Source organism: Alnus glutinosa, chromosome 1 (assembly GCF_958979055.1).
Source record: "Alnus glutinosa chromosome 1, dhAlnGlut1.1, whole genome shotgun sequence".
In the NCBI taxonomy this organism is placed as follows: Eukaryota; Viridiplantae; Streptophyta; class Magnoliopsida; order Fagales; family Betulaceae; genus Alnus; species Alnus glutinosa.
The window spans coordinates 7,443,376-7,465,034 of record NC_084886.1 but is presented as its reverse complement, the minus strand read 5'-3'; the positions used below and the strand labels follow the sequence as shown (position 1 = coordinate 7,465,034).

Genomic DNA, 21,659 nt, shown 5'->3' with positions numbered 1-21,659 from the left:
ATTTTTTGTTCACATCGGTCTTGGAGGACAGGTGCATAATGGGCAACTTCTGACAAAGAGCTGGCCGGCTGGCTTTTAGTGGGCACTCATTCAGTGGTCATTCCGAAAGTGAAAAAAGGGCAGTGTCAGGACACTCAAGAAGACCAGTAGCAGAGCACTCCCTTCTCCTTTTTTATTGGGCCACGTTGAGCCTTTCCCACGCATACAAATGGCACTCAGGGGTCTCATCGCACTCCAACAACTTATATTTTATCTCACCATCCATCAATGTGCTTCATGCATGTGTGGGTCCTCAAACCATATACCCCGAATAAAAATATAAAAAAAAACAATTCTATAATCGTGAAAGCATAAAAAAATCAAAAAAAAAAATCAAAAAAAAAAAAAAAAAATGTATGAAGCATAATAATATATAGGAATAAACAAATTACAATTGTGGTTAGGTGACGCACGCAATCACACATGGTGAAGCAGCTTTTGTATAAATATGATATGCCTTATCTTGAGGGGTCAGTCCCACCCTTTAGTGGAAGTCCAGTACAAGGAGTCCAAGTCATATAGAATGATTTTGTTACTCATTTCAAAAACTTCGGATGAGTTGTTCACATTAAAATAATAAAATTATAAAGAGCTAAATCACAATTTTGCCACTGAACAATAATTTGGGAGTCCCACGGACAAACAATCAATTAATCATTATAGATTTGCTGAAATCTTTGATTATCATATTTGAGGTGATTTACGTGTCAAATTTTAAATTATATCGAGTCATGAATTTAAGATTTTATAAATTAACTCTAATTTAATTTATTTAATTAAACGAGTCAAACTCTTATGTCACACGTCATATTAGAGTCATGTCGATGTATGCGTTGTATAAAAAATTACGAGTCTTGATTGCCACCCGTTAAGGTGCTCTACAATGTTTTTATGACCAAGAATGACAAATGGCAAAGCTTGCTTCCCTAGCTAGAGAAAGACCTTGTAAAAAGGGTGCAAACGGGTCACATTTACGAAACGAGATTTTTCTGTTATTAGATCGTCTAAATTTTAAAAAGAGAAAGGGCACATAACCCAACTATTCCGAATATATAAATCCCACGTGGCTATAAGCAACACAAGATAACTCACACCTCTATTGAGTTAAAATTGAAGCAACCTCTATTTAGTATTTAACAAAAACAAACACGAGGCAAATCAAAACAAACGCGCTCAATGGTTGATTATGGTTCTTCAACGACACGATGCCCTTTTCCCATTTGTCCCTGTAATAGAACCAAAAGATGGGTCCTAAACAGGAATTTCACGCTCTCTCAAAAGCGCTACAAAAAGACCTCGACATGCTTTTGTACACGGTAGTGGAAATCATGTTGACTCGCAGTGTATCTGCTTCGACCTCACCACAATCCTGAAAGACCACTCTCTCTCTCTCTCTCTCTCTCTCTATCACTGTTTACTCCGGTATTCAAAGAACAGCACTAACCCATTCCGTTGTCTTTTCTGCTATCTTTTTCCATTGTATATTCCGTTTGGTTCCCGAGAAACTGTAGAAAAAAGAAGTAAGCATGTTAATCTTGTAGCCACCAGTTCTTCTTATCTGAACATTTTCTCATTTACTGTACGTTTGATTGACCTTTTCTTTTTTCTTTTTTCTTTTTGGATGAATAATTGTCCTTTTCTTTTCTTTTCCTCTGATTTCCTTGCTGCCAAATGGAGCATGATTTTGCATTGTATTTTCCTTTTTCTCTCATGCCATAATTGATATGTTAGGACTTTGAGTATTCTTTCTAGTTCTGGGCAACCCGGAAGTGGAATTTTTGTTTGGTCTTTGGATAGAGATGGCATATGATCAATGTTCAGTGTCTTCAGTTTTAGTTCTGGGTCAGTTACAATTCTATGATCGTTAATGCTAAAGCTTTTATTTTGTTTCTGCAATGCTAATTGCAGAAACATTTATGATATATGTCTTATGTCTCTGTAATTTTTTTTTTTGATGTGTCTTATGCCTCTGTAATTTTCTTCCTTTTTTTTTTTTTTGTTTTAACATTTATTATTTATGTATGCATTAATGTGTCCTACCCCTATCACTTTTAAATGATAGAATTAGAATTTGGCAATTCTGGGTTGAATTGCAGACGGGTGATTTTTCTTTTGGTAAGTTGCAGAAGGGTGATGTGTGTTCTCTTTTGCTGAATTTTTGTAGGCAATTTGCACCATTAGATAAATTCTGCGACTTTGATTCTATTCCATGATGGAGTCTTGGAGTTGCAGTTCAGAAGGGAAAGGCCTTTTGTTTTCTGATGAAATGGATTTGCAAACTGATGCTTTTGCTAGAAGTAAAAAGACATCAATGGAATGGGACAATAGACCCACTTATTATTTTGAAAGCAATGGACTTGTTTCTGATAGAGAAGAGGTTGAGGGTATGGAACTCTTGGATTTGGGATTCTCTGACTTGGTGAGAAAACCTTTTCATGGTAACCAAGGAGTGGAGATGTTAAGTGGTGAGGTTGGTAGTGGTTCTAGTAAAAGAGCAGCTACTCCTACGTGTATGGTTACTTCAAATTCATGTTTTGAGGAAGTGGCTTCTGAAGCAAAGCTTCCAAGTTCTCCCATGGATGCCAACAGTCAAGATTCATCACTGATTGATTTGAAGCTAGGGACATTGGCTGATTGCAAAGATGCAGAGAATATCAAGGTCTTGAAAGAGAAACCGGTTTTGTCATCTGTAAGTCCATCCTTGCTGAGAAAGAGAGTGCGCAAAACAAGATCATACTCTCAGACTGCATTCTGCCAAGTCCATGGTTGTAACAAGGATTTGAGCTCCTCAAAGGATTACCACAAAAGGCATAAAGTTTGTGAAGTTCACTCCAAGACTGCCAAAGTTATTGTTAACGGCATTGAACAAAGGTTTTGTCAACAGTGTAGCAGGTTGGTCTTTTTACCCCCCATAGCTTTCAATTTGCTTTGCTTGTTCTTAGGCTGTGATAGTTAGCTTAGCACGTTGTTATATAAGGCCAGACTCTTATTCTCACGTTGGGTTTGGGATGGTCCAGTAGTAATTATCATAGCGTTTATTTCCTAGAGTATGTAGTAGAAATCGTTGTTGGCTCTGTGACCCAATTGCAAATTACATATTTATTTAGGCATTAAGATGAAAAATGATCTAGAAACCAAGAGAAGGTATGCATCCCTTGTACGCAGGAGTTAAGAAAGCCTGAAATGCAATCAAAGAAGCTCAAGCCTGAGATGCATCCCTTCACTTCTTTTCATTTAGGCCCCCCAAAACAGAGATTACATGAATTGCTAGTTAGTTTGAGGGGGAGGGAGATCCACACCCTTAAAACTTCTTTTTGTAATCTTTCCCTTCTGAGTGTACTACAATATGCTAAAAGTTTTGTCATCCAGATAAATGTTCTACTACTGATGTCCGAAATCGAACTCTAGATTATATCAACAATTGAATCCCCCAAACAAAGAAGAAGGCAATGGCATCATCTCGTGAAAAAAGGACAAAGGAATACCACATCAGCACTCTTCTTGAGAATCTTCTGTTTGGTGGCAACAATTAGGAGGATTTGCATGTAGATGATGATTCTTGGTTAACAAAAATGAGAAAGGAAACTTTCTCTAGGCTAAAACCAATCTATTATAGAATTATAATTTTTCTTTCTAAGTTTTTTTATTTTAATTTTTTTTTTTTGGTGGGGGGGAGATGGGTGGCAAGATTTGAGATATGACCTACCCCAACACCATGGAACCCTCTGGTTGTCTGCCTTGTTGACACTCAAATGATCTCGGATGAAATGATTGGATAGTGACATGAAACATATAATGCTTAATTTAGGTTTAGATTTCATCAAACAGGGATATACTATTATTGAGGTTTTTGGCAGTATGCCTTCAGGTAGGTTTTGTCTTTTGCTATATCAGTTGTCTTCAAGTTTATCTTTTAGGTATTTATTCAATAACTTCGTACTTTATCAACTTTCACTGTAATAAATGTAGAATCTAATACCAAGCAATCACTTTTCTCTTTGATTGATTTAATTTTTAAGATCATTGTCCACCACAACCTAGTAAAAGTTCTTACTTGCTATTCTGATATTCTGATATGAACTATGGTCTATATTGTTTAATTAGGTTTCATCTGCTTGTTGAATTTGATGATGGTAAGCGAAGTTGTCGTAAGCGCCTAGCAGGCCACAATGAACGTCGAAGGAAGCCTCAATTAGATACCCTTTCTGGTAAATATAAGTTGCTTCAATCATATCAAGGTTTGAATGCCAGCTAGTTAAACAAGATAGTAATGGTTTTAACTCAACTATAATCTGCCATCTGCAAAGCTAAAAAATCTTTTTTTACTTAAAGCTTGTGGTAAAAAGAGTAGTAGTATTCTTTAACTTTATAAAATTGATTTTATACAATTTTCTTCTAAAGTTATGCATTGGATGTGTTTCCAACTGAATTCTAATGTTTCTAATATTTCTTTTAAATTATATAACCTATCTATCCTTTAAAACATTTAATTGTTTCTTCTTAAAAATATCATTGTCAAGAATCTCTGGATGCGTGTTCCTTCATGTGGAAACTGTCAGACGTGAGTGTAAAAATTGTGTTATTGGTCATTAGTTAGTTTAATGAGCTGACTGTTACAGTGATAAAATTGGACTATATTTTTGTGCAGTTCAATTTCCTTCTTTTCCTTTGTGTCTCTTCCTTGTGACTGGATATGTTATGAGCCTGAAATTTAATGGTTGCATAACAGAGAACCATTTTTCATATAACCCTTGTAATGAGGACCAATTTTCAGATATGAACATCAGGCACTGACATGTGTTTCATGGCTTTGACACTATTCTTGAGTCCTACTATATCTTTGTCATTTATCAAAAAGTGTTGAACCTTTTGACCAGGGCAAATTTTACAGATAAAAACAAAAGGAGAAAAGGCAGTAACCTTCCATCTATAAAAGCTAAGGAAAAGTAGCCACCTCAGCCGCACATCGAGTTACATTTAGTGCTCTCTATCCAATGGTTCTTTTATTATATTTATAAACATTGAAGCCACTATAATGCACTTCTTAACAATTAACTGGCAAATATGGGGTTTATGGTCTAAATAAGGAATATGACCTATTTTTGCAGTTTGAACAAAAAAGAATGATATGAGCCTGTTGAAAAGACTTGTATAAGCAGTGATATGATTAATTTAGAATGTGACATATTTTTGTTGAAGAACTTAACCTCTTTCAGTCTGGATTGTCCAATGGTTAGAATTGTGATTTTTAAGAGCTATGATCATTATGGGATCATAAATTAAACTATGCAAAGGCCCTAGATACTCTGAAATTAGTGCCAAATGTGAAGAGTGTAGAAGCAACTTCAGGTTAGGTCACTTCTGATTGAAGCAGACATATAACAGTGAGCTGAGCTTCCATGTAAGTTTTCAAATGACATGTCAATTCAGTATAGTGAAGCAATTTTATTGTCTATATAATCCTAAAATGACTAGGAACCTGCATTTGAAGAGTGTAGAAGGAGACTATTAAAAAGGGTATATATGAATTTTCCTAATGTTTTCTTGCTTTCTTCCCATTGGTTGTGTATAGGCTGTCCAAAATCAATCTACTGACTACTGGAAAAATGTTTCATGATTAAAGTTTTGTCCATGTACTTGTAAAATCTTAAATGTCTGTGGGACCTTTTATGTTATGATAACTAACCTTTACCACAAGTTAGTTTTCATCTTTGTTTGAATGTAGATTTTTTTTTTTTAACAGATGCACTACGATTTTTCTGACATTGTAACGGTTTTGCAGGCACCAGATACTTGGATACTTCCTTGCCAAAGAGGACACCCTATATTTTCCAAGACATATTTCGAGCTGGCATTATTTGTCCAGGAAAAAATGAACAAGCTAATTGGTTTAGACATACCAAATTAGAAGGGGAGTCAATGTACAGTCCCCAATCAGCAATACCTATCACAAGTGGGCATTTGCTTCCGAAATCTTTTCTCCATCTCCATGGCATTGGCAAACAACATTGTTCTGGAGTTCCTTCATCAGGATCTGAAGACTGTACTTTTACTGCATCAACTGTCCAGGAATTACCTGGGGCCTCAATTTCCAGTTGTGCTCTCTCTCTTCTGTCAGCTCAGTCACAGGACTTGTCGAGCCATTCAACAGGACAGCCAATGGCTAGCCCCCAAATTATGCAAGGTCGCTCTGTCCATTGTGTTCTTGGTCAAACTGATAAACCTGTAAGGGTAAGCTCTGTGGAACAATACGGATCAAATGGACTCTATTCATATGGTATGAACTCCATGGAAGTTGGTAAGATAGGATCAATAATGCCTTCTGATGCTAGTCATGCTGCCGATTTTCAAGTTCACACCGATGGGATTTTTCAAGAGTCAGATATTTTGAATGCCAACTATTTTCCTTCTACCGAAGATGGACCCACTGTTGATTGGCTCCAATTGTCATCACATCTTCAAAGAGTAGAGCGACAGAGAAATTCAATTCAAGTAAAGCAGGAAAATGGGGACTCTTGCTATTTCCCAACCTTTAGAGCAGTGTGCAACCAACAAGGTTTGTATAACATATTCACTTTAAAGCTTTATTGATCGTCTTTTTTTGTGCACTTTGAGAGTGGCGGTACTTAATTTCCCTGGTAAAATTCTTGTATTGTGTGCTGATGCATGATAGGCAGGGGAGTGAGTATCCATGTCAGTGCATGTTGAAGTCGAAGAAAACTGAAGCCAAAAATAAGACTATCAAATATCAATAGAGCTTTTTAGCATATGGTCAATGATACTAAGAGTACATAGCTACTTATGCTGTTGAGTTGAATAACTTTCTGAAAGCAAAAATATGTTGATAGTTTGCTTTGGGAGTTATTAAAATTTAGTATCAATTTACAGAGGCTTTTAATTATGTCGATGTACCGCTTAAAATTAGATATCATAATAAAGATAAATGCCACCGAGAACAGGAGAAAAAACTATGAAGATCCTGGCTTCTTGTCTCCTCTTGTACGTCAATTAAACAAAATTGTGTTGAAGGTTAAATGGAAACATTTTTGTTGGTGCAGGTTAAGGGGAGGCAGTTGGCGATATGCTGCATCAGACTAAACTAACTTTATTGGTACTGTTTCAAAGGTTGATAGAAACTTCAGAGATACCATTAGCAGGAAAATTCCTTTTTTCCAAAAGGTAAATAAGAAACGATTTGTGGCTTTTGCTACTGTAAAGTGATGTAAGTTTGATTCTGTAAGTTACTCTAACTACCTTTATTCCCTTTATCTACAAATATTATGCCAATCCAAGGATTTTAATTATTGAATGAAACAAATCACTTTATCACTGGACATTTTTCAGCTATTGTTGATCTGAAGAATGTGAATGGATAACCTTGACCCACGGGAGAACTAATTTTGTTAGTTTTTATTAAAAGAGAAATGCTACACAAACCCTCTTTTTTTACACTCTCGAGTGCTTGCTTTGTAACATGCCAATTGCAGAAAAAGAGTAAGCAGATGAGATTAAAATACGTTGTAGTGAAAAGTTGACATGATAACTGTCACATTATGGAGTAAGCACTTGAAAGTGTAAAAGATGGAAGTCGTGTAGTATTTATCTTATTAAAATACGATGGAGGAGTGGACGTGAAAGTGGGAGGGTGGGTATATGTGGTTGGAACTTTGTCTTGATCACATGGTGATTATTCTTCAATTATATTTTATAGCCAATTCATGTGTATAAATGGTCCTAAGGTTCTGGGACCATGTCTTGCATATATATATATATATATCTTCATTTCCATCTTAGGTATTTCTCAAAGCTTATTTTACTTCCCAGTTGTACTTGTACTTGTAGTGAGTGGATTTAGGTCTCACATTATTTATTTATTTATTACTTTTTTTAAAAGATGTATTAATATTAACTTTATATACAAAATTTTAACGTAAAATAGAGATGGAGAATCATATTCCGTAAAGCCATCAATCCCCATTTGAATGGTGTTTATAATATTTGCAAAGGAATAATGTTGTTTGCATATCGACAGCCTTATGTGGCCAACCTGTCACTCTCGTGCTTCACGTTTAACTTTGTGGCAATCCAATAACGTCATTAATGACGCATCTTAATTAAAAGGCACTAAATCACCACTTGGAAGATTATTATATCATAGAAATGCCTCGAGCACATAATTTATAGGTGTTCTTGAAGCATCCATTACCAAATCTATGGTGATCCATTCCATGCCAGGATTTTCTCTGATTCTGTACAGTGTACTTCACCTTCTCATGGGAAAAAGGTTGGAAATGACCAGTGACCACCTCTGAGACAAGATGAGAATGAGATGACCCATATAAAAGATATGCACGAGCATGCAATGTAAAGGCTGCATGTATATATAGCTTTATTATTATCAGTGGATGGATCTGAGGTACACCATTGTTCACAATACCCTAGTGCGTATCATAATGGCGCTCGCACGCACGCACGCACGCATTATCAACTGAGTCCATCAACTCTGGTTTGTCAACCCACTTGGCCCTTGATCTCTATTCGATCTCTACAACCCTGAAGCTTTAGTACTTTTCGACAAAATTGTATCTGCCCAAGATGTCTGTGTTCGTTTGTTCCACCATTTACTGGGCTAGAGCAAAGATTTTTGTTGTCTTTTGATACGCCTGGGTTTCACCCGCTGGGCTTGGGCTAGGAAGCCCATTCCAACCCATTTCGGCAGCTGCAGAAGGATTGTAAAAGCCTGTGTAGCACCCAATCTTTTCTCTTGCCTGAAAGGGAAGCAACCCACGACATGTAGACAGATTTCTTGGACAGCCCATGACGAAGAAAGTAAGCGAACACCACTAGATCTGCTCCGTTACAGGGGCAATTAGCATTAAATGCTACAGGACCTGCAACATAGGAGAAGTTACTAGAACCTTACTAGATCCAGTGACCTACCCCAATGAATTCACTACATGCTAACTCCGAGGATGACACGCGGCATAGCTGTATGTGCGAGGGAGAAATGGCCATCGATTGGAGAGAATAGGGTTCAAAAAGGATGGTAAACACTTAACTTATTCATTCGAAGCACACACTAATTCGAAGCTTCTTCTACTCAAGAAAGATGAGCTTTCCGATCAAGTCTTTCATTGATTTAGACATCAAAAGTATCTCTCATTGGCTCACTTATACAGGCAAGGGCGGGGTCCGCATTTGAGATTTGGAGGGACAAAATTAAAAAAAGAAAAATTTGGAAGGCAAAACTAAAAAATATAAAAAAAAATATTTGAAAGGTAAAATTTGAAGTTTTTTTTTTTTTTTTTTTTGAGAAAACGTTGAGGATTGGGGGCCAAGCCCCAAATCTTAGGGCTAGCTCCGGCCCTGATACAAGCCTCTAAGCCACTCTTCTCGGTGTTTGTAGGTTTTTCCCCCCAACGAAGAAGTAGCCGTACGTACGTGCAAATTTCATCTTCATGAGTTGGTGCCGTATGTGAGAAAGAAGTTGTGTGCTATTTGTTTTTCCTTTCCCCTCTCTAAGATCGCATGGCTACTAGCCTACTACTAGGTTAATGAGTTCAAGAAGGAACGTACGCGAAGAACCCTAGGGGGGATCTATTCCCCAACACCAATGCATTTCCATTTTCCACCATGAAAAACCAACTCAAGCAAATGGACCAGATGATCGATGCAGCTGAACCAGCTCATCATGACCCAACTCTAGCGGATGAACCCATAATCGTCTCATCGAAGGGAGAAAAGCCCAAGTTCGCCCCCTCCGAGGGAAAATGAGATTGTAGACAATGAGAGCAATTGAGGATACTGAGAAGGGGAAAGTCAACCGAACCTCGTGGGATGGGACTATGGGAGTCAAAAGAAAAAACAAGTAGGCTCCAATGAGGTGGGTAGCTAAGTCGACGCTCGCTTGAATGACTTTCCGGCCAAATTGAAAGAAATTTCCCGAAAGAAGAATGGTAAGCACTCTTGATCTACTATGGTCGGGTTCTTGCAAAATATCAACCACTACTCATTCGTAGCTAAAATCACCGAGTTCCCCGGCCTAGCTAGCTCCCTGCAAAGTTCAAGGTGCCGGCCACCATGGAGGCATTTGACAGGATAAAGGATCCTCTCGGTCGACCACTTGAAAACCAATCATAGCTATACCCACATGGTCTCTTAATGAGTCTCAAGCGGGATCATGTACAAAGTGTTTTCCACTACCCTAAAAGGAGTCGCTAGAAGGTGGTTTTGCACGCTGCAGGCGGCCGGGCTCAATATGACCATTCGCCCAAGTGTGCAAACGATTCATGCATCAATTTGTACGAGTTCAAAGCAGAAAAATCACCAACTGCCTACCTTCTCACCCTCAATTAGCAGGAGGATGCATGAGACGTACGAATACATTGAGAGAGTATATGGCATGCATGCTTCAACAAAGAAAGGCTGTTGGTGGATTGATATGACGAGCGGGTGGTTTTAGAGGCCCAACTAAATTAAACCTTGGTCAACCTCTTCTCCATTTACAATATATATATAAAAGATCAAACAACAATAGGGCTTTTTTTTTTATTTTTTTATTTAGCAGTGAGCGCATCATGTTCAAAGATGGGGTTTGATCCTTACCCAACAGGTACGGTTGTGCACAAGTTTGTGCACCAAGCTTTTTCCTTCAAAGATTGTCCAGCATGGCATGGACATGGTTGACTTGGTGTGGACCGAGCTTCAACTCATGTATCAACCCTGAAGGGACGTTATCATCGCCTTGACTTTTAGTTAGCATTTTCTCCTTAAATTAACGCAATTCTAAAAATGATAATGCTAACGATAATAGTAAATAACAATTGCTGGTGAGATTTTAAATCTCAAGAATTATTGATTTCTTTAATTCACAAAAATTAAAATTTCTAAGAGTTGATATTATTTGGGAAAAACTTTACTTATAAGTTATAATATTTGATCTTTAATTACTTTTGAAAAAAAAGGTACCCAAACTTTAAAAAGTGTCAATTTAGGGTATTAATCTTTCAGTTTTTTTTTTTTTTTTTTAATTTCAATCATCCATTAAATTCTGTTAAAATTTTCAAAATACTCATTTTTTTTAGGAAAAGAAAAAAAAATTGATAGGATTTAAGTATTGGTCAAAATTTAACGGAATTCGCAAAAATATCCATGCCTGAATCTTTGAAATTTTTTATAATTTTTTTTTTAAAAAAAAAAAAACCACATGGATATTTTGAGAATTTTGATAAGATTTAATAGAAAATTCTAATGGAGTATTGAAATTGAAAAATGAATACTCTAAATTGACAATTTTTTAAAGTTTTGGTATATTTTTTCAAAACGTGATAAAAGAATAAGGGTTACAAGTGAAATTTTCCCTATTATTTTCCCTATTATTTTTAATTGAATAACAATGATATTTTAAGTATGTGTATATAAATAAATTGTTTTAGTGGAAGCATTAAATATATTCTTTTCATTGGAATATATTGCTTTCTAAAAACCAAGGAACTAAGTCCTTATAATTAAAGATTAATTAGGTCACATAATGAAGTTGAAAATTTGATTTCTATACATTGGTAATTTAAAATAATTAATTGAAAAAATGACATTTATACCTGGACTTGGACAACACTATTCAGACTAAATGACCTTTTTACCATAAATTAATACATTTTAGACATGACACTGAGACAAATAATATATAAATTAAAGGTTAAATTGGATTGAAGAATACAAAATTTATAACCATAAATATTGAAAATGAGGTTAAGCAGCCAATAAAAAGGAATATAGTATATTCAAGCAAGACAATTTTGTTATTGATATTTGTGGAATATATGAGAAACTATTGGATCATAGGATGAAGTCTGGATATATTTTTCTGGTGATTACAGAAATTTACAGATTCCTACGTGGAGAATTATTGGTTTTTATTGTAACAGGTAGTTTTGATCGAGCTTTAATGCATAAATAAATAGTAGCTGTTTTGTTATGTGAATTGTTGTATTGGAGTTTAGATATAAAAGAAAGAAGAGAATGAGGGCTGTCCAAAAATTTCAATAATATTGGACAGCTAGCTGTACGTATATCTGGAGATCGAGCCACTCTAGAAACAGAATACTTTTAGAAGTTAACAAATTAAAGGCTATATATACCAGCAAGAAACGATTAATAAGTAACAAAATTACCACAAACTGATCAGTACTTCTTATGAAAAACATTACTTAATTAGTCTTAACTCTGCTTGAGTAGTTCATCAAGAAACAAATAACGTCGACAGGTAAAGTGAAAAGATAATATATAAAACAAGTTTGAGACATAATTAATCTGCATGCTAAAATGCTTTCCATTGTCCTGTCTCTGCATTGTCGATTGCAAATACTTTAGTACTTCACCCCCCTGCAAAATATAAGCCCTACTTATACATATGATCGATCTTGCTGATCCGTAACTAATTTGAAACTCTAAGAACTTAAAGAAAAAGAACTGTCCTTCAGTCAAAAGAGAGAGAGATGTAGATCTTACATTATATATTTTTGATCCCAGTAACTGAACCCACGGGTGAACTTGGAATGTACCTAGCCCACTATTGCCCAAAATTTAGTTTAGATAATAAGACTAGCTAATTAGTAAGCCTAAATAAATTAAAGTAGAGAAGAGTACACAGAAACCCTTCACTGAAAATCAACTTACGTTTTTTGCTGCCGTGCTAAAAGCTTCTCGATGTGGGATCCCAGGGTTGGCAGCTTTGATGCGCTGTATCTCCTCCCTTTAAAAGATGCATAAAACACATCACTCTTCGACCTTTGAGTTACTATAAACGTTACTTCATCAATAATAATATCACTCTTCGATCTTTGAGTTACTATAAACGTTACTTCATCAATAATAGTAACAATAATCATGGCGTTAAAAAAAAAAAAATTATTATTTAGGAGACTGTTTTTGCTATATGATGAACATATATATATACGACCAGAATGATGTGGTAATAAAAATCAGCCATTGATTTTTTATTTTATTTATAACTGATTTTTACTGTTAGATCATTAAATTGTATATCAATCATATAATTGTCTATTAAATAGCATTACCAGAATTTAAAAAAGAAAAGAAGCACATTAGTCGGAATATTAAGATGCAGTACTAGTAGTACTAGTGGCTAGAAGTACTGGAAAAATTATCAGTAAGAAAAAGAAGAAATCTCTTACTTCATAAATCGGTTGTAAGCAGATGGAAGTCTGTGTTTCTTCTCAGGTGCTGAAAACAGTTAAACATAAATTCGATAATGGAAAAAAAAATAAATAAATAAAATGTAAGCATATATAGCTTTAATTTTTAGGAACATTCATTGAGAAGAAGAGTCTTATTATAAGGGTATGTTACGTACGTTTTACAACAAAGGGTGCTTTTGGGGACAATGGCTCGCTTGATGTCGATGAGGATGATGACGAGGATTGGCCCTTTCTGAAATCATTGCAAAAGCCCTGCTTCTCCTTGAAACAAAGACAGTATTTATTTTCATCAGTGACCAGAAAATCTCGTGCATTTCTTTATTTTAACCAGTGGTTGTGAAGACTGAAGAGAATATATATCAGAAAGGCAAATGAAGGCTAATGAAATTAGCAAGTGCCAAGTGTTGCTGTATTGCCGCCTTACGTTATTTTACTAATTTTGGGAAACAGAAAAAAGCTACAGATTTTTCTTCCTTTTTTCTATATGCATGTGATTTTTCCTTATTGGAGAGGTTGGCTAGGTCACAAGAATGTGTAGACTAACCTGAAGAGTCATTGGGTGGTCAAGACATTGGCCTTGCAGTGGAGGTCTGGTGCTGATAAAAGAGAGGTTACTGCAGTGACCACATTTCACAGTAACAGTGTCCAGCAACCTCTTGAATGGAATCCCAACCTAGTAATTAAAACAAAATACAACAATCACAAAGTGGCATATATCTTTCAAAAAAATAAGACTTGGTTTAATCTTTTTTCGGATTATCTATGCTATGATTCATTAAAATGAAGAAAAAAAGAAAAGAAAAAGCACATCGTATGTAGTTATAATATGATGACTATATGTCGGTTATATAGGAAGCAACGTTTTCTATATACTACCTTGACCTAGCTTGAAAGTTTACTGTCCAGAAATGAAATTTCTGACACATATATATAGATAAAGAAGATGATGAAAAAGATTATGTTGCTCTGTGTATGTATAGGTAATAAGAGCTTGGTTAATTTGAATGTAAATTTACCGCAAGAACAGTGTAGCAGAAGTTGCATCGGACATAGCAGAGATGCTCTGATGGTGGAAGCAAGTCCATGGAAACTTTCTCTTCTAGGTTCATAGCGAAGGAGGAGGAGGAGGAGGAGGAGAAAAAGAAGAGTGGTTTGAATTGGGTGTGTGAAAGGTAAGAGGAAAGTTCTAGGGTTTGTGATAATTATAAGTGGAGGTGGATAGTTGGTGAGTGCTGGAGTAGAGACAAAAAAGCAAATCTATGGTTACTATACTGGGTCATTGAACCTTTGCAGACATTAGCTGACACTAAAGTGACTGACCAAATCTCGTCGTTTTCTCGTGTATGTCGGTAGATCGAGCCCATGCTCTTATTTTCATTTCACTTTTCATCTTATGAAAAAATCTTACTTTGGGTGAATATATACTAATTAAAACTTTTCAAAAACCAATATATTTGGCAAATAGAAATGGAAGTGTTCTTTCTAGCTAGATCGACCAGTACTACTTGAACCGCGCGAGCCAAAAGGTAGGTTTAATTTGTTCTTGCAAATATTCTATGATCTAGCTTGATCTCGAATTATTTGAGTTTTCAACTATAAAACCTGAGTGAAGATCTAATATCTCCAATGGAACAAGTTGCTAACATTGAGTTAATTAAAGTGACTAAATAAGCCCTAAACAAACTCCACAAGTCCCAATATCACAAAATTTCTACACGTTTTCAACATGTTCCTGTATGATTTTAATATTAAAACATGGCTCTAAAGTTTCTGGCCTAGTTGGAAAATAATAGTACCAATTAAGCTGTTTTTTAAAATACTATCACATAAAAATATGTTTCGTATACCATAGGTGATGCAAATCAGTTTTTATGAGGCCAGTTTTACTAAAAAATTAATATCTTGTGATTCTGACATCATCATATGAATATAAATTTAGTGACATTTCAAAGCTTATATATATATATTCCAAAGGCTACAAATTAGTATTTTACGAAAACTTCATAATTACTATTTTTACTAGGTGAAGATTAATTGTACCTTCTTCTTCTTCTTCTTCTTATTCTTCTTCCTTCTATATATATAATAATACAATAATATTGTAACCAAGTGATCATACTAAGGGAGAAGTGATGTTTGTGATATTCTTCTTCAATTTTCACTCAAAAGTTCAACAATTGCGTATTCGACATATATATTAAACTTTTTGAGGTGCTCAAGTAAATCTATATTTTTTTTTTTCTTTCATCTGTAAACCATATAACTGCTTATTCAAACCTATTCGTCAAACTTTTCTTCATATACAATCTCTCTAATTTTTGCCAAATTGTCTCAGCCTTTTCTTCTTTAATCACATTTTGAATAACTTCATCCGACAAAATTATTAATTGAGACGAATCACACTAGTAACTTTGGCATTCATCTCTTCTTACTCATCATCGTTTATCTTTGGCCGGGATTCTTTGTCTTTCCCATGCAATAACGCCTTGTAGACTCCCTGTTGAATCAAAAGATCTTTCATCATTCTCATTATAACTTGCCATTGATCAATTTCTTCAATTCAAACTTAAAACTTGCCATATTTACTGTACTTGTTTGTCCATTTAAATGCTGAACCTTATCTCCGATACCACTTATGCAATAAACCATGATTACAGTAAATAACATAAACAATCACACCACAAAACACCAAAATTAATGTGGTCATGCACGAAGAAACTCACTAATTAACCAAAGATATATGGAGTGCAAAAATAATAAAGAAAAACATTCAAAATTTAAAAGTTACAAAATTTACTAAATATCCCTTTCGCATAAAAGAGATTCTTTCCCAAATAAGAAAACAAAATTAAAAATCAACTTCTCTCACTGTCGCATGCTTCGACTCTTTCTCTCTTATTTTGGGCAGCGCAAAACTGAGACAAATAATATAATATATATAATTTTAACTGTGCACCGCTTTAAACCAAACAATAGGGGGTCTCTCTCTCTCTTCAATTCCTAGCTTGTGTCACATAACAAAAAGAAGGGCTAGCTTGAATGTATATAAAAGTGAGAAAGTCGGCTACGTACAAAACCAAATACAATTAAGAAGGAAATTGATTGGGGCCCTCCGACGTGATGGGTGAAGTGAAAATCATCCACGTCAACATTATGTTCTATCCGTGTGTCTCAAATTGACATAATATTGATGCATGACAATTTTTATGTTATATATTAGAGTATATGGCCGGTGTACGTTAAGTTTAAACCTTATCGATCTCATGTAAGATACCTTTTGTTTAATTGGTTAAGATTAACTAGCTAGCTAGTTGAATTCAAAGTTTATGTTTCGATGCATTATATATCTTGCATATATATATATATATATATATATATATATATTAGGGCTGTTAAAATGGGTTGACACGACCCGTTTAACCCGCTAACACGTTAAGGGTCAACCCTAATACGATCCGTTTCGATAAATGGTCAAATTCTTAAACCATAATACGACCCTGTTAAATAATGGGTTGACCGACCCGACTCGATCCGTTTGACCAGTTTATTGATAAAATCTATAAAAATAAAAATAAAAACACAAATTTAAATTAAAAAAAAAATCATATTGTTTGAATAATCATATTATTTTACAGTTGAAATATAAAATATTTAGTTGTTTTGGTTCAACTTCTAAGTTCGAAAACTTGAAAGAAAAAAAAATTCCGCTAATTTTTTTATTCTTTGCATTTTTTGTTCAAGTTCTAACTCAATAAAAGAGAAAGACTAGTTTTGTTTTTTGTGAGTTTTTTTTTTAGTTTAGTCTTTACTCTTTAGACAGTGAGAGAAAGAGAGGTAATATGATTGTTTAAATTAAATTTTTAATGTTAAAAAAAAAATGTTTAAGTATACGGGTCGACCCGCGGGTCAAGCAGGTTGACCATGTAACGACACTTTTATTAAACGGGTCAACCCTTTTATGACCCAAACCCTTTTAAGCTTAACCTTAACCCTAACCCTTTAACTTCATGTCGGGTTCGCGAGTCTTGTCAAAATTTGCCGGCCCTAATATATATATACTTATTTTGTATTATAGAATTAACATGATTGCAACCAAAACCTGATCCTAGATAGACTTGTTTGTATATTAGATATAGCGTGTATATAATAGGACTATATAGAACTATATAGAAGCAAACGTTGTTAGAGTGCTTGCTTTCAAGGATGGAGTGAGATACTCTTGGACAAGATAAACACTTGAACAAGGAATCATTGACACGTACACGCGCTTGCATATTGAGAGACACATCATATAGCTAGTAAAGATAAGATCAAGTACGTACTATATATACGTACGACCCTTCCAAAACGAAAACGATGAGATCGAGCAAGCTAGCTGTACGTAATTAAAGCAGATCGATGAATTAAAAGAAACGTGGCCGGGCGGGCACAAATATCATGCATTCATGAAAAAGATAGTCAAGAGAAGAGGTCCTGTAATCTACTCCTCCTTTTGTGGGTGCAATGCCAAAGAAGGAAACCTGAAAGAGACAGGTGCTTAAATCACATTTCACCGTCGCTAGCTAGCTGTGAATGAATTTTGGAGCGCGCGCGGGTGATGGGACGATTCCTCCATTGCCAAACGAGGAAACATATATAGCTTTTCTCCCGAGAGACTGTCTGCTTTCTCTTTCCCTGGCCTCCTGCAGGCCTCTACTTGCTGCCTCGATCTCTGATACTCTTATACGTACATTTTATGGCCGGGGAGGCTTTTCATGCCCGCCCACGAGATTCCCATTAATTTCTTCGATCCTTTATTAACATTTTCAGACCCTCCACGCACAACCTGTTGTATATAGTACCTGTTCATTAACGGATTTGGACACAATCATTTCGTCTATGGCGTCTCCACTTCATATCCATATCGGGAAGTTTTGATTAGACCTCTCTCTCTCTCTCTCTCTCTCTCTCTCTGTGTTTTTAGCATGCACGTACAGTTTCTTGTCTTTCACTTCTCGATCGAGTTGCTTTTCTCTGGCGTCGTCATAGAATTTAAAAGATATTTGTTCTTTAAATGTTAATGCTTGATCATGTGAGAGAATACTTCTTCAAAGAGCCGTATCAAAAACAACCAAAGACATGCAATGAAACACATAAATGATCAATTCACTAACTTAAGCTTAACAATTAACCTGTTTAGCGTTTATTTATTCTAATCCGATATCACTCCCTTCAATCAAAACACCTCAAAGGTGAGAGAGTATAAAAAACATGTTGTTAATTTCTGAAACTATACTTTAATTACCCTCGAAATGACTTGGCTTTTAAAATTATAATTTCATCAAAATTCAATAATAATATATTACAAATCAAATGGTAATTTAAAAATTACATTATTTTTGGAGAGACGTAAAGAAGACTTAGCATTACGTGTAAGATATAACCTCTCAAATTAGAGTACGTAATGTTACAAGTTACTCTTTTGTCACTTTTTTGTTCCTCCAAAAATGACGTGGTTTTTAAAATCATTATTGAACTTGTTATTGATTTTTTATCAAGTGGTAATTTTAAAAGCCACATCATTCTTTGAGGAACACAAGAATGACACAAGAGTGACTTCTATAATTACTCTGCAAATAACGTTCATTTTTTTTTTTAGAAATACATGTTATATGTAAAATTTGGGCTTCACAGTAGGGTCCAGTGCTAGTGAGCTTAGGCTGAGTCAGTGGGTTCAAATGGGCCTTTGTCAAAACTGACCTGACCAGAGAGTAACTAGGCCCCTTATTTCCGATATCACATGGGCAACGGGTGGGCTATGCCAGGCAGCCCTAATATTTTCAGGATTTTTTTTTTTTTTTCGATAAACAACCAGACCACTTTTCCACATGTTCTTTGAGTAGAGTCCAAATATGCAGTTTTTTTTTTTAAAAAAAATTATAATAAAAAATTACGACATTAAAATTTAAGATCATGTTTTGGACCGATCAGCTTACTAAACACCTGGCAGACAGTTTATTGGTGTCTAAAATCTTCATAATCACAGGAATGCATAAACAATCAATTGAATTAATACCTTAAATATGAAAATTTTCAATAATTGAAAACCCTAGATTATGTACTATTAGCAATTTAGCATACTCTCTAAATTGTCTTCATTTCCTAAATATAAGAAAAAATCCCAATAACTCACATACAACATGCATATTCTCCTTTCCTTCCCTAAACGAAGAAAAAGTTATGGTGCTAACCAAGATTTAGGGAAGTATTTTAGCTTCAATTATCCTTATTTTATTCAAAAAAATAAAATATTATTTTCTCTCTCTTTTCTTAACATTGATTTGAAATAATATTTAAATGATAAGGGAATGTATTATGAAGTGTATTTGAATATGAACGTAAAAAGTAACTTAATTTCTTAAATTTAAGAAAAATCTAATTAAAGGAAGCTAATAGGAGCACTGCTCTAAAAATTAAGAAGATTAGGGATGGATTTTTAGTTTAAGGTGTCACTTAAGCAACCCTATAACTAAATAGTTGATATTATATTATCCTCCCTTTGAGATTTTTTTATTTTTTATTTTTGGATAAAAGTGATTTCATTAAGACAAGCAAAACACTTGCTAAGCAAGAATTACATCTCGAATAAAAGAGGGATAATCCTCCTTCCACACATTATCCAGCCTTTGGGAAATGACTAATTTTGCCAAGCAGTGAGCCGCCTTATTAGCTTGGCGCCTGACATGATGAATAGATAAAGGGTGCAATCTCTGTAGCCAAATTTGAGTATACTCAATCAAATGCCCAAACATACTTCCACACGGTCCATCTTTATTCAGTGCAGCCACCACATTCCCTTTGAGAATTTTAAGAACTCCTACTTTGTTAGTATATTTGATTATACGTTAGAGAGATAACCCGTAAAAGGGTAATACTCTGATTTTTTTTCTAAAGAGTCTTTTCAAACTAAAAAGTTCACCAAGCTTTCCATAGTGAATCTATAGAATTACCCCCCTTAATAATTATTTTTAAATTGGCTATTAGAGTAATTAGTTTAATTAAAATCCTCACATTATTTGGTTTTGAGAGAGAGAGAGCAGCTTTGTATTCATTCATCGATTTACCTTCGTATTATGTTATCCTTGGCCGCTTCTGCTGTTTGCTGGTTTACGTTTTTGCTTTGAATATGAGTTTTATTCTCTTTGCACATGTTATCATAGGCGATTTATGTGATAAATGTTAGTCAAGTGTGAGAGGTTGTCTCTCACAGTCAGTTTAAATAAATTTTTCTAAGATATTTGGCTACCCTTGTCTTATATATAGTCTGATCGGAGGATCTGCTCTTTAACTATTTTTGTACATGGGTTAGCCAAAGATGAAAGTCATAGATAACACTTTATCGTAATAATTTTATTTGTAACTATGACTTAATTTGTAACCTCGTAACATATATATGACTATGATTTTACAGAACTTTATGTTTTGTAATATAAGAGCTTTATGCTCACGATTTTTGATCAATGAAATACTAATTTTTTTTTTTGTTTAAAAAAAAATAGCTTAATTGATTGAATAAGATGCGTTAGTCAAGCTAATCAACTCCATTGATTTTACAATATGTGTTTGTTGTGCACGGTTAACTTTAATTATTTATTTATTTTTCTATTTAACGTGGAAAAAAGAGAGAAAGGAAAAATTACATAAAAGGAAAAAGAAAAATAAAGGCAATAGAACCATCTTTAGAACAGTTAAAAATGAATTAAAGAAATGACCCGACTCATCAAAAGATTTGGAGCTGCCAAAAGAGTGCATAGTTAACTTTATTTATTTATTTATTTTATTTTGAATGTCATAGTCAACTTTATTGATTGTACATGGTCGATTTTATTCCATTTAATTTTATATTTATCTTATTCTATTTCTTATATAGACAATTTCAAAATAGACGTGTAAATAATCAAGTAAAACTTCATCATAATTTCTTGGTTTTTTGCGTGATTTTAATTGGTTCAAGGTTATCTCAATTTTATTTTAATTTATGTTCAGTTCATTTTATTTTCCAAAGAAACAAAGCACAAAGCATTTTTTTTCCCAAAAACTTCCTATAACTTTTTATAAGAATGTTTTGAAAACATATGATTATTTTTTTTAGGTGCCAAAGCTAATTTGTTACTTATAAAAATTATATTTTTTTTAAAAAAAAGTTATTGAAAGAGAAAGGTGGCCATACGGCCACCCTCAACAAAAGAGAAGGGTGGTCATGAGGCCACTTCCAATAGGACAGAGGGGGTGGTAGCACAGGCACCCCTGAGTTTTTTGTTTTATTTCTTTTTATTTTATAAAAATACCCTCAAATATTTTTTTTTTAAGAATTACAAGAAAGTTTACATAATTATCTATTTTTGGCCCCATAGATAATAT

The 21,659-nt window shown here is 34.5% G+C and overlaps 2 protein-coding genes across 4 annotated transcripts; one reads left to right on the top strand and one right to left on the bottom strand.

The window, feature by feature from the left end:
- Positions 1-1,350: 1,350 nt before the first annotated feature.
- Positions 1,351-7,326, top strand: LOC133869818 (squamosa promoter-binding-like protein 6). Of its 3 annotated transcripts, none has more exons than XM_062306900.1 (5): positions 1,351-1,559; positions 2,204-2,931; positions 4,144-4,247; positions 5,822-6,595; positions 7,098-7,326. In XM_062306900.1, exons 2-5 carry the CDS (start codon positions 2,249-2,251, stop codon positions 7,100-7,102), a joined length of 1,566 nt encoding a protein of 521 aa, XP_062162884.1. In that variant the 5' UTR covers positions 1,351-1,559; positions 2,204-2,248; the 3' UTR covers positions 7,103-7,326. The 3 variants fall into 3 exon arrangements, with proteins under 3 accessions (XP_062162884.1, XP_062162891.1, XP_062162900.1); XM_062306907.1 differs by having other exon boundaries at positions 1,351-1,618; XM_062306916.1 differs by lacking the exon at positions 1,351-1,559 and adding an exon at positions 1,682-1,881.
- Positions 7,327-12,304: 4,978 nt separating this feature from the next.
- LOC133863099 (protein CRABS CLAW) lies at positions 12,305-14,457 on the bottom strand. Its single transcript, XM_062299097.1, has 7 exons — positions 14,276-14,457; positions 13,804-13,932; positions 13,415-13,517; positions 13,236-13,284; positions 12,718-12,793; positions 12,550-12,610; positions 12,305-12,423 (listed from the first exon to the last, which is right to left on the bottom strand). Exons 1-6 carry the CDS (start codon positions 14,366-14,368, stop codon positions 12,551-12,553), a joined length of 510 nt encoding a protein of 169 aa, XP_062155081.1. The 5' UTR covers positions 14,369-14,457; the 3' UTR covers positions 12,305-12,423; position 12,550.
- Positions 14,458-21,659: the final 7,202 nt, after the last annotated feature.

Coding starts and splice junctions, on each gene's coding strand:
- LOC133863099 (XM_062299097.1), bottom strand. CDS start 14,368: ATGAACCTAGAAGAGAAAGTTTCCATGGACTTGCTTCCACCATCAGAG. Junction 13,518..13,803: donor ACCACCCAATGACTCTTCAG/GTTAGTCTACAC, acceptor TGTTTCAAGGAG/AAGCAGGGCTTTTGCAATGA. Junction 12,611..12,717: donor TTAGCACGGCAGCAAAAAAC/GTAAGTTGATTT, acceptor TTTGGGCAATAG/TGGGCTAGGTACATTCCAAG.
- LOC133869818 (XM_062306900.1), top strand. CDS start 2,249: ATGATGGAGTCTTGGAGTTGCAGTTCAGAAGGGAAAGGCCTTTTGTTT. Junction 2,932..4,143: donor TTTTGTCAACAGTGTAGCAG/GTTGGTCTTTTT, acceptor TTGTTTAATTAG/GTTTCATCTGCTTGTTGAAT. Junction 4,248..5,821: donor TCAATTAGATACCCTTTCTG/GTAAATATAAGT, acceptor ACGGTTTTGCAG/GCACCAGATACTTGGATACT.